We start from the raw sequence: 13573 nt of genomic DNA on the forward strand, positions 1-13573 counted from the left end.
GTGATAACAAATAGAGGCTATGTTTAAAACAATCTGTTTGGATTTATTAATAAAAATAATATGAAATAATGAAGTTATTTGAGTGTTAAACATTTAAAGTTGCCTAGAATTACATTACAGCAGGTAATAATTCCTCTCCCCACTATCCACCTTATTCCTGAACTCCCCACCCCTACCAAAATAATAGGAAGAACAAAACTGCTCCAAATGAGTGTTGACAACTGAGCCTGCATTGTTGTGAAGAAAAGTACCAAGCAGAGTACACATATTCAAACACCAGAAACCGCAAGAGAAGAAGTATTTAAAAATAAATGTCAGCTTTCCCCCAGCTTAGTTTACAAAAGAAGCATTAAAAATGGCATTAGAATACCTTTGAACTTGTGAAAGACGGCCCATAGCTCAGCAATGTCAGTGGCAAAGGTTATGTCTGTGTCGAGGACAATGACTCGCTCGAGACTGGAAGGGAGAGTCTTTGTCAGAACCAGCTTCATCAACCCATAAATCCCAGAGTAGTGTTTGTTGGGGATCCAGGATACTTCCGACTAACGGGAAAAAAGGAGTGGGGGAAGGAAGAGAAGGGGTGAAAAACAAGCTTCATTAGAGACATATTGTTTTATAGATACAAGTTTCCAAAATCTTCCTGATGCTAGTTCTTGCAATGGAGGAAGAACTACTATTGGGGGCCAGCAATAATAGAACCATATGGAGGCAGCCCTGAGCAGACATCTGAAATGCTGTTTTTAAGCCAACATCAGAAATGTACTAAAGTTTCTAAAAGCTTGAATCAAAAAGTAAGTTCTTTGAGGCCCCAGCTTCACTGAATATAATTAAAATTAAACCAGCCTTTCCAACCTTGTTGAATCCTTTTACGAGAAAGTGTGTGTGTCTTGGTAAAATTAAAATACACTTTTAATCCAAAACCCCAAGTGTATTTTACCTTGCTTTCATTTTCAGACCAAAGCAAAACAATTCTGTTTGCCATTTCCAGACACGACCAACTCTGAGGAGACAGAACAAATGCTTTTCCATCTCTTTATATTTAGCGGGGTTTGGAGGTCTCATGTTGGTCAACAGGTCCATATTTCAAAATGTTGGTCACTTGGGAACAATGGGACAAGAAACTGGTATAACCCTTTACTTTGAAAGCTGACAAAGGCCTTCCTACCAAATGTCATCTCACTCCAGTTCTTACCACTCCTAACTGCTGTCATGTGGCATCATACAGAACTGGTCAAAAATGAGAAGGAAAAGGATGGAATTTCAAAAATTTTCAACAAAAATTTGAAACTTTTTGACCAAAAATGGGACAAAATTCCAAACCTTTCGACAAAGTCTCAGGTAATTTTTTCAAAAGTACCTAAAGTGACTTAGGAGCCAAAATCTTATTTTTAAAAGTGAAAGACACTCAGGTTCCTAAGGTCTGGTGTATACTTAAAATATTGGTTGACCTACTTATACCACGTGGAGGTGGTATGTGAAAAAATTCAACACCGGAACACCATAGTTAAAATGATTTAAGCACTGATACAGACCTGGCTAGGGTGACAGAAGAATACTTCTGTTGACCTAGTTACCACCTCTTGGGCGGCAAATTACCTGCATTGACAGAACAACTCTTTTCATCACTGTAGGAAGCATCTACACTGTTGTAGCCACTGTAGCGCTTATAGTGTAGACATAACCTGAAAGATGCATTGACTTTCAATAAGACATAGGTTCCTAAATGCCAAAAGCCACATTTGAAAATGGGACTTTGGCTCTTAAGTCACATGCTTTTGAAAATTTTACCTTAGTCTCATGTCTGATGTTCCTCCTGTCTAATGTCTTACAGAGCATTCACTAAGTCCTGAAGTCTTCACTCAGTTTTCACTCAAGAATGGCTCCCATTGCTTCAGTTAAAATTTTGACTGTGGGTGGCCTGGGCACGGATGGATTCAGAATTTGCCAGCATGCTAAGCGCTGAAGAAGTTAGCACCAGGCAGGCATGTATAAAGCTCTCTCTGACTTCTAACAGTGAGCAGGTTTATTTCATTGTTTCAGATCACTTCACTAGCACCTCTGAATTACTATCGGAGATATTTTTTGCATAGAAGAGCCAATTTCTCCTCCCCCTCGGAAAAACCTTTCCATTGCAAAACAAATGCCTGAACATGACTTGGAATTTGGATAAGTGGGAGAGGAAAGGCTAGGAATAGCTGCTTAGGCTGGACTGCTATAATGCATTTCTCTTCTAATATACAGTACAAGTTTGATTTACACTATAACTAGAGCTCTGCTGATATAAGATGACCTGCTCCATTCCCTTTAAAACAGAATATAGATGAAAGCTGTGCCCTATCAGTTTTCAGCACCAGAGACAGACCTTTACACCCCTGTGCAGTTCATTAGACAAATGGCAGATACTGAAGCAACCTGTCCCATTAAAATTTTAGGGAGTAAGTACGAAATATCATCATATTGTCTCAAAACAAGTCCCAAAGTGAGTGAAATTTGAACAGTACTAAATGAAAATGAAGGGTTTTTTCTGAAGGGACCTCAGCCTAGCTTCTGTTTGTATGCATGAAACTTTATATGTGCAATCACTTGCATACACACTATTTTTTTAGCACTGTCACTTGCACACAGATGCAATCAAATGTACATGCACAAAACTCATTTGCTCTCACAAATAGGATTTACACGTTTATGCACTACCATTTGCACATGGAAGTGATAGTGCACAAAACACTCAGCGACGGATTCTGATCTTACCTTGGCATAAATCATCATAAGAGAAACTAGAGTAAGGGCCTTAGTGAGCAAGTCACTACAGATACACAAACACAAGCCATGTTGTAAAAAAACTGGCTTTAATAGTCCACTTCCTTGCCTCATCTTTTCTCTCTTGCTATTGTCATATTGTACATTACCAAGCTACAGCGCTTAGTAAAGAAATCTAGTTTCTTTCTTACCTAGACACACACACACAGTAGGTAATTTTGTAGGTATATAAATGAACCTTAAGTGTTTTTCAGAATTATTGTTTTTTGTCTTTGTTTTTACCAGGAAGAGCTGTGTAGAACCAAGAGATTAATTGGGATTCCACTCTAAAATCAGACCTATACTCAAAACGATTTGTTGGGCCAGTTCTCTCCTCTGTATGGTGTCATGGGGAATGGACCATCACATGATGCTGTTGGTAAAGGAATATCCCCAACCCCAAATTTGGATTTTATCCTGGGTCCTGTGCCTGAAGCACCTGCCCAATCTGAACATGGGAACCAGCTCTCCACCTATACTAGTGTGATAAAAGGGTTAATGCAATTTTAAAGACTCAGGCTTGCTTTCATGAACATAATATCATCTATTCCGATGTTATTAATTTTAGATAGTATGTCCCTAGTCTAATTAGTGAAAATGCAATATTGCACTACAGTATCTCATAATATGCTTATGCAAATAAGACTAATACGGCAGGGGGTCAGAGGATTCATATATACGCAGAGACAAGCAGGGAAGGAAAAAGGTGGTGAGAATCACAAGTGTCACCTTCCAGGAGCTGCTAATTTCTTTGCATTCAGGATTCCACCCAATTTCTAATATTGCTGCCATGTGTCAATGTAGGGATGAGACCCTTTGCCTGGTAATTCCTTCACATTTGGCACTGAGAAATGACAGTCCCACAGCACTGAAACCTATGCCATTTCGAAGGATCACTGAAAATGACATGAGTATTCCTCAGTCCAAGTGGTCCCTCAGAGCTGGTTCGGCATTTTACATTTATCCATGAAACCGGATATCCACAAGTATGACTTGGCAATTAATGATAAAGCTTGTGGGTGCAATGTATTTTTCTGAAAAAGAGTTCTCTATGCCACAAATAGGAGTCCTGGATATCTCCACCAATTCCCTGTATTCACCTTTAACAAGGTCATCAAACTGCTCCTAAAAACTGGATGAGATTCCCTCTGACACCATCAGAGCTATTTCTGGGATGAGCGGCATAATTTGCTCATGGCTTCACCATCCATGAGTAATGTGGCCATTCCAAATTTGTGCCAAGACCACCTCTTTATATTGCACAACACAATCATGTATTCTCTCTCTCTGTATGTTTTATATATTCACATGGAAAAAACATTAATTAGAACATAAAGGTTGCAAAGACAAGCACTTAAAAGTTAAGGACAGAATTAAAGTTAAGTAAGGGTTCCTGGCCACAGATTCTTGTAAAATTCTGCAACCTACAAGACATCCCCTACATTTCAGATAACGTGTGACAAAAATAGACTCTTTTATTTGTACAAATATTTTGCTGCAGATTACAAATCACCTTGACTTTTAACATCACAAAAAATGACCCAGTTACATTATGTTTGAGAATCATTTTGCCTTACATGTAGTATCAGTCAGTTCCATAGCAACCAATATCCACAGAAGATACAGAACAAGTAGGAAAGCAGGGGGACTGTAAAAGACGTGACTGAAAGGGAGGTGGTGATATATTCTGTAAATTATACAGTTACCAACTAAGAGGATGCTAGGAATTATAGAATCATAGAAATGTAAGACTGGAAGGTACCTTGAGAGGTCAACTGGTCCAGCCCCCTGCACAAAGGTAGGACCAATTATACCTAGACCATCCCTGACAAGTGTTTGTGTAACATATTCTTAAAAACCTTCAATTACAGGAATTCCACAACCTCCCTTGAAAAAAACAATGAGGAGTCCTTGTGGCACCTTAGAGACTAACAAATTTATTTGGGCATAAGCTTTCGTGGGCTAAAACCCACTTCATCAGATGCATGGAGTGGAAAATACAGTAGCAGGTATATATACACAGTACATGACAAGATGGGAGTTGCCCTACCAAATGGGGGGGTCAGTGCTAACGAGGCAATTCAATTAAAGTAGGCTATTTTCAACAGTAGAATACCAAGGGAGGAAAAATCACTTTTGTAGTGGTAATGAGGATGGCCCATTTCAAACAGTTGACAAGAAGGTGTGAGTAACAGTAGAGGGAAATTAGTATGTGTCTCTAAGGTGCCATAAGGACTCCTCATTGTTTTTGCTGATACAGACTAACACGGCTACCACTCTGAAACCTCCCTTGGAAACTTATTCCAGTGCTTAACTATCCCTATTGTTGGAAAGTTATTCCTATTATCTAACCTAAACCTCCCTTGTTGCAGATTAAAACAATTACTACTATAATTACTACTATAACCTTCAGTGGACTTGGAGGACAAATGATTACCATCGTCTTTATAACAGCCCTTAACATACTTGGAAGAATTATCAAGTCCACCCTCTTATTTTTGTAGCTCTCCTCTTGACTCTCTCCTATTTGTCCACATCTTTCTTAAAGTGTGGGACCAGAACTGGAGATAGTACTCCAGTTGAGGACTCACTAGTGCCCAGTAGAGTGGGACAATTATCTCCCCATTTATACAACACCCCTGTTAATACACTCCAGAAAGATAGTAGCCTTTTTAGCAACCGCATCACATTGTTGACTCATCTTCAATTTGTGACCCACCATAACCCCCAGATCTTTTCCGGCAGTACTACTACCTAGCCCGTATTCCCAATTTTGTAATTGGGAGTTTGATTTTTCCTTCCTAAGTGTAGTACTTTTCATTTGTCCTTATTGAATATCATCTTGTTGATTTCAGACCAATTCTCCAATACGTCAAGGTTGTTTTGAATTCTAATCCTGTCCTCCAAAGTGCTTATAATCCCTTCCATCTTGGAGTCATCTGCATATTTTATAAGCATATTCTCCACTCCATTATCCAAGTTGTTAATGAATATATTGAATTGTACGAGATACAAGACAGACTCTTGCGGAACCCCACTAGATAAGTCCCCCCACTTTGACAGCAAACCATTGATAATTAATCTTTCATTACATCTTTTAACCAGTTATGCATCCGCTTTATAGTAATTTCATCCAGACCATATTTCCCTAATTTGTTTATGAGAATGATGTGTGGGACTGTGTGAAAATCCTTACTAAAACCAAGATACGGCTATCACATCTGCACCTTTCCCGCCATCCTCTAGGTCAGTAATCCTGTCAAAGAAGGAAATTAGGTTAATTTGGTATGTTTGGCACTTGACAAATGCATACTGGCTATGATTTATAACCCTATTATCCTAGGGGCTTACAAACTGACTGTTAAATAATTTGTTCCAGTATTCTTCCAGATTAGGCTGACTGGTCTATAATTCCCCAGATCATCTTTCTCCCTGCCCTCCTTTTAATGACAGGTACTATGTCCTCCATGAGTTCTCAAAGATAATGTTAGATGGGGTGGGATCTCAGTTATCCAGGAAAGAATTTTCTGTAGTATCTGGCTGGTGAATCTTGCCCATGTGCTCAGGGTTTAGCTGATTGCCATATTTGGGGTAGGGAAGGAATTTTCCTCCAGGGCAGATTGGAAGAGGCCCTGGAGGTTTTTCGCCTTCCTCTGTAGCATGGGGCATGGGTCACTTGCTGGAGGATTCTCTGCTCCTTGAAGTCTTTAAACCACAATTTGAGGACTTCAATAGCTCAGACATAGGTGAGAGGTTTTTCGCAGGAGTGGGTGGGTGAAATTCTGTGGCCTGCGTAGTGCAGGAGGTCAGACTAGATGATCATAATGGTCCCTTCTGACCTTAGTATCTATGAATCTATGCATCTATGAATGGTTCTGAGATTGTTTCACCTGGTTCTGTAAATACCCTAGGTTGCATTTCATCAGGCCCTGCAAACCTGAATACATCTAACTTATCTAAATAGTCTGTAACCTGTTCTTTCCCTATTTTGACTTGCAGTTCTTGCTCATTCTTAATGTTAATTATATTAAGTATCTGGTCATAATTAACCTTTTTAGTGAAGACTGAAGCAAAATATACCTCAGCCTTCCTGATGTTGTCTGTTATTAGCTCTCCTTCCCCACTAAATAGTAGATCTACATTCTCCATCATTTATTATGTCCCTTCCCAGGTATAATTCGTTTTGTGCCTTAGCTTTTCTGATTTTGTGCCTACATGCTCGTGTTATCTCTTGTACTCATCTTTTTGCAATTTGACCATATTTCCACTATTTGTAGAATTCTTTTTTTTTTATTTTCAGGTAATGAAAGAGCTCCTGATGGAGCCATATTGACCTCTTACTATTCCTCTTAGCTTTCCTTTGCATCAGGATAGTTTGCTGTTGCACCTTTAATATGATTTTTTATAGAAACTGCGAGCTCTCCTGAACTCCTTTTTTTCCTTAGATTTTCTTCCCATGGGAGGTTACCTACCAGTTCTCTGAGTTTGTAAAAGTCGTCTTTTTTTTTTTTTTTTGAAGTCCATTGTCCTTATTCTGTTGCTCCCACTCCCTCCTTTCCTTAAAATCATCAAACCTATCATTTCATGATCGCTTTCAGCCAGATTGCCTTCAACCTTCAGAATGACAATCAAGGAAGGGCAGGAGCAATGTAAAAACAAGATTCTCCAGCACTAGGAACAATGGTCAGTGTGTCTAGGTCTAGGAATATAGACCCACATTAGAATAGAGAGAACTATGGCTCTAAATTGAGTTTGGATATTAGCATGAGGAATAGGATGAAAGCATGTGACCAAATGGAAAAAAAATCATGAGAAAGAAGGATAGTTTGGGTTAAACTTGTAGTGACCCTTGAAATACCAGTGTTATCTTATTTAAGGTTTGGGTTGGGAAAACATGGCTAATTGGGTACCAGGTGCAGTAAATAATTAGTTATACACCTCTACCCCGATATTACGTGACCTGATAGAACACGAATTCGGATATAACGCGGTAAAGCAGCATTCTGGGGGGCGGGGCTGCACGCTTCAGTGGATCAGCATGTCTGGCTCCGACACGCTGCTCTGAGTGGTGTGTTAAGGGTGCCAGGCCGGGTCTGAGGGGTTGGATAAGGGGCAGAGGATCTTGAGGGGCAGTCAGGGGACAGGGAGGGTTGGATGATTCGGAGGTTCTGGGAGCGGGACAGTCAGGGGACAGGGGAGCTGGATAGGGCATGGGAGTCCCGGGGGGGCCTGTCAGGGGGCGGGGGTGTGGATAGGGGTCAGGGCAATCAGGGGACAGAGAGCAGGGGGGGTTGGGTAGGGGGTGGGGTTCTGGGGGTGATTAGGGATGGGGGGGGTCTCTGGAGGGGGCAGTCAGGGGACAAGGAGCAGGGGGGCTTAGATGGGGGTGGGGTCTTGCGAGGGGTGGTTGGGGCAGGGGTCTCTGGAGGGGATGGTCAGGGGACAAGAAGAGGAGGGGTTGCATGGGTGGGGGGTTCTGAGGGGTCAGTCAGGGGGCAGAAAGTGACTATTAATAACGGAAATGCTTGAGGCCAAAGCAAGTTCGATATAACGCGGTTTCACCTATAACACGGTAAGATTTTTTGGCTCCTGAGGACCGCGTTATATCGGGGTAGAGGAGTATAAACTTGTTTTGAAAAGAACTGCTTAATCCAGTAACTAGAGCAAAATATGACAAACTGAGATAAGAAGAAAACCTTGAAGGGAGCAAGGTTCAGCCCTAAAGTCACTCATCTAGGTTTAGCAAAGGTCCGATAAACAGCAGTGACATCACTTGTTTGTTATAGTGTATGAAAAGCAAGGTTGTTCATGGGTTTCTTTTTCAGAGCTTTCCCTTACACCTCTGGAGTCACACTATGACAGGAAGGTGTCGCCAGGGCCTCTACCTGTTGTTAAGTATTTTGGCCAGGGCTTATAATTGTATTGTTGCTAGGGTATAGAATATAGGCATATATACTTGTATTTTGTTTGTAACCAACACCAAGTGGCCTTTGGGCTGGTAAAGGAGCGATGAATTGCGGTAAACATGAATAAAATTATTAGGAAAATTATTTCCAATACAGTGCTAGTGTAAACTGCTGCCTCAAAAGCATGTTTAACCACGTTGAGACCATATCTGAAAAAAGAAGGTGGATGAAACATCATGCCAACAGACATCCTGTCTCCCCCACTGCTCCCACTGTTGCAAAATGTTAAGCAAATAAGCCTAATGTAGACCACAAGGCCTCAGAATAAAATAAGCCCCATTTGCAAATCTGCAGGGTCCTCTCTGTTAATTCAGGACAGCTGCTATTTCAGAGAGAGTCACACACATGGAGCTGTCACATTTTTTCTTCCACAAAGATGCTTGAGTCTGGTTTTGTACACTCTAGATCAACATTCACAATAGCTCTCTCCCAAAGCTAAACCTTGTGCTGTGCCAGCTCAGAGAACTATAGCAATCATTTTAAAAAATGGTTACTCCCCCACCTCACCCCCTCAAAGATAGCTGACAGAAGAGATTCCCTGCGGATTTTTCCTCATGATATTGATTACCCTCTAGTTCTAAATGAAGTATCAAAATGAGCATGAGAGGCAGGAAGCACATAGCCCTAGTAATCTGCAGACATTCTGCACTCATTAAGGAAAGCACCTGCCTAAGTCCCACTGGGTTCAATGAAACTTAAACACATGCTTACACACCCTTCTCAAGAGGGATGCTTTCCTGAATCAGGGTGTTTAAGCAGGATTGTAAATGTTACTTTTGAGGTGCTTGGATAGGGCTGAGCTATGAGGGGAGGAGCCAAATTGAGGGTCACAAAGCAGCCTCTGACTGGCTTTCCAGTAAGAGAGGAAAGAGGGGACATGGCGCAGTAGGGGAGGGCAGAGCTCTCTAGTCAATGGGGGGGATGGGACGAGAGAAGCAGCAGAGGACCAGAAAAAGCTCCTCCCTCTTCTGAAACATTCCTACTTCTGCTGCTGTGAAGGCCAAGGGAGGACTGAGAATAGCTCCCTAGTTGAAAAGCTCCCAACAGGCCCTGATACAGGTGGCTGGGAACAGAATAAATTGGGGACACTACCCCCAGCCTGACTACCAGAGGAATGGGGGCACTGACCAAGGGGAGAGGACAAAGAAAATAAGGGCAGGTCCCAGTTAGAGAGGGTTACAGTGTTATTGTGGATTAGGATAGAGGTCCCAACTAAGAAAGGAAAAAAGGGCAGGTTGTAGGTACACTGTGAAATTGTCTAGCAGCATGGGACCCAATTTAAAAACTGTTTGAAGGCCCATCCAAATATCAGTATACTCCTGATTGTAAGTGTTTAAAACTTCCCAGTGCTGAGGGTCATGAATTCTTCTGGATCCCTCTTACATATTAAGAGAGTGCGTCAACTGTGATCTCACTATACTAGCTTCTCACTTCTCCCCTTTGGTATATCGCTATCTATATAAAGAAAACAGAGCAGTTTTCACACAGTAAGGTAAAACATGAAAAGACAGACTTCAGAAATAAATTCTAACACTAGTGTTGGTTTCGATGTAAGCATCCTAAGGAAAGGAAATTGAACTAGGATTTGAAGAACAAGAAGACGAGAATTACTGTACAAGCTAACACTCAAGAACACAGAGGAATGTCAAACCAAAATTATGCTGAGCTGTACAGATTTCTCTTGGAGCATTGGAGATGTAGCTTCAGCTGCCAAACCTGCAACCTGTTCTGTTATTTATTACCAGGTAAAGGGGGGGATACAACTGTGCCCGCAAGCAAAGCACTCACCTCTTCAGCCAACTGACCAGATGAGCCTGTGATGTTGATTCCTCTCCAAGCAATGCTTCTGCCCAAATAACCATAGCCAATTGCTATTTCTAGAATATGCAGTTTGTGTCTAGAATCCTGTGTATCCTTTGAGTTTCCTTGGCAACCAGAATGTAGCCCATATAGCAGGCTCTGGCACATGTCCATTAAACTTCACACAGTAAACTACAATTTTTTAAAATGTTATTTAATGTAAATTCTTCCCTACGTCACTTACAAAGGGGCTATGCTAGAGTATCTATGGCAGTACACAAAGAGCTTCCTGTGTACTGTTATAAAGCTTGAAAGTTTTGGCCAATGGAGAGCTTTCAATGCTTGCTCAGCCCTCAACACTTTATACTAGAAAAATGAAGCCTTCGATCTTTATTTATTTTCTCAGTGTATTCTGTGAGTAAGGCTACAAGTCAGTCATGGATTCTGTGATTTTAGGTGACCTCCACGACTTCAGCCCCGTGGCGCTGGCGCTCAGGCTGTCAGCCCTGTGGCGCTGGGGCTCGGGCTTCAACAAATCCATGAATTATTGTTTATTGTCCATATCCTGCCTGTGACTTTTAATATAAATACCCATGACAAAATCTTAGCCTTAACCGTAAGCCAAGAGCATTTCTAGGTGCATGAATAATACAATTTTAAATTTCTCTCAGTAAATAAAAAGCCAATGTCACCAAAAAATTTCCCAGCCCCCAAAAAGTGGAAAATAATAAAAAAAAGCTCTCAAATTTCTTCCTCTGAAGCAAAAGACTGACTATAAAAACTTTGCAACATGGCTGAAGGTCAAACTCAGGCTCCGACAGGCTGCAGTGGAAAACAAATTCTAGAACTCTCCACTGAATACGCCCTGCCCTAGCAGCACCACGCCTAAGGACTGTCAGATTAAGTATCACAGATAATCTCAACTGCCAGATTGGGATGTAAGGAAGGAACTGATCCCCATTCAGGACACGCTGATCAAGATTTTCAAAAATGGGAGTGTGAATTGAAGCTCCTGAGTCCATTTGTAGGCACCTAATAAGTAAATGGCCTGAATTTCAAAAGTGCCAAGTGTCCAGCAGCTCCCGCTGACTTCAACAGATGTTCAGTGTTTTTGAAATTCAGGCTACTTAAGGTGCTTATACATAGATATAAGAGCCTAACTTTACATACTTGTTTTTGAAAATCGTGGCCACTGATCACAAGACTCAAAGGGTTTTTTTTTTTATAAGTCAAAACCACTATCATGAATTGCACTCAGAAATGAACTGCACTGCACTTGATGGAGCAGAGGTGCCACTCAAAGTGACAAGTGTTGCTAAGTAAACAAACAGCCACATTCTTTGCCAGCTGAAGTAGCCCATGAAGAGTAACTCCATCTACATATGCCTTAGGAAATGCTACTGGAAATTCTGATGAGAGTCAAACTATTACAGTAGTGTAATTTCATTAAACAAAACTACATTTGCTCATTCTGACAGGTATCTTGCTGCAGAAAGTAGATAATTGTGTCCACACCTGTTTGGATTACACTATTGATAGCTCTGTTGCTGCTGTGCACAGAAATATATATATTTACCAATTGGGGCTCTGGCAGCCAACCTGTATTTAGCACAGGGCTGTTAGAGCTGTGGTTATCACACTGCTATTAAATTGGAGGAAAATACTGTTTGGTTTTTAGTGATCATCAATTTACTCAGCGGGGTCAGAAAACAACTTGAAATAGCAACACAAAGCTTAAAATGAAGGACGGGGGGGAGGGGGAAGGGCAACAACAAAATCTAATGGTTAACCCTGGATGAGGATGTTTCTTTATGTAATTAACAGAGAAAGCTGGGCCATTTTCCTAATCACAGTGTTTTTAAATTCACATAGGGAGAAGCAGTTCGTTCTGCAGTGAATTTTCCCCATGCCCCTCCTCAGACCCATGAAAACATACCTTGTACTCGTGGTACTAATACAGATCAAGGCTGGCTCCACAACAGTCTCTCCTTCCCTACCACAACAGCCCTCTGAGATGGGGATTTGTTTTTTTGGGGGGGAGAGTGGGGGTCGTGGAGGGCTGATCTGACTGCCACTACAAAACTCCTATTTCCTTCAAGGGGAGAAGGAATCAAGAACAAGACCTTTGTCAAAACTGGGTTAATTTAGTATTTGTTAATAGACAAGGTTTGGGGTGGGAAGGTGAGAATTCGGTATGAGTGAAATTGATGCCTGTCTTTACAAGTAAATTTAAAAATATGTTAAAAACCAGGAAAAGAAAAACCCACTGAGAGATCAAATTCTGTATGAGTGAAGAGCAAAGAATGAAAAATATGATTATTGCTAATAACAATTTCACCAGGACAAGTGCCAGTATGACTCTCTTTGCAAGTCACCTCTGAAAATGCAGTGCCTTTGCTTAGTCCTTGTAGTATATTCAGCAAACATTAACAAAAGGTCATGTTTTAATTTTAAATCCTATAACTTTAACCTTGAATCTGTTTTTTCCCCCCTGGATGATTCACAGGCAGCGATTATATTGATATTCCCCCCCATAACAGGTCCTTACTATTTATATGAATGGTTGTCAAGGAAACTAGGTGCCGAGGAAAGCTGTATAACTTGTCTAGATTTAGAATTTCTTGTGCATGAGAGCCCCATACAAAAGCAGAAAAATAAATGACCCTGAAAAACAACCTCAGGAATACCTGGGCTTTCTGCAATTTTATTATTTTATAATTACTTTATTTTATTTATGTTGGGTTTTTTGTTATGACTCAGCATAAAGTTCGGTGACCTTAACAGAATTCTGACTTATCTCCTGCTTTGAGAACAGATAATATCTCCCATACACATATGCAACAAATCTGGATGTAACTAGTGATAGGCAAAACATTGAGATAAAAGTGGATGATTATCTGAATCTTTGGGGGATGGGTAATGTAGATAAACTGCAGATACCATACAGCAAGATACAACTGGAAATAGTAATAGTAGTATTTAATAGTATTAAATAACCAACAGCACTA

General features: G+C 40.8%; 1 protein-coding gene across 4 annotated transcripts in view; it reads right to left on the minus strand.

Moving 5' to 3' along the window:
• Positions 1 to 13573, minus strand: part of LARGE1 (LARGE xylosyl- and glucuronyltransferase 1) — a 375539-nt gene that overhangs the window by 147887 nt on the left and 214079 nt on the right. For all 4 annotated transcript variants that reach the window (XM_043542469.1, XM_043542463.1, XM_043542466.1 and 1 more), the window contains one exon: positions 371 to 542. In XM_043542469.1, the coding sequence (XP_043398404.1) occupies positions 371 to 542 (172 nt within the window). The remainder of the gene's footprint in view (positions 1 to 370; positions 543 to 13573) is intronic.

Source organism: Chelonia mydas, chromosome 1, assembly GCF_015237465.2.
Source record: "Chelonia mydas isolate rCheMyd1 chromosome 1, rCheMyd1.pri.v2, whole genome shotgun sequence".
NCBI classification, from domain to species: Eukaryota; Metazoa; Chordata; order Testudines; family Cheloniidae; genus Chelonia; species Chelonia mydas.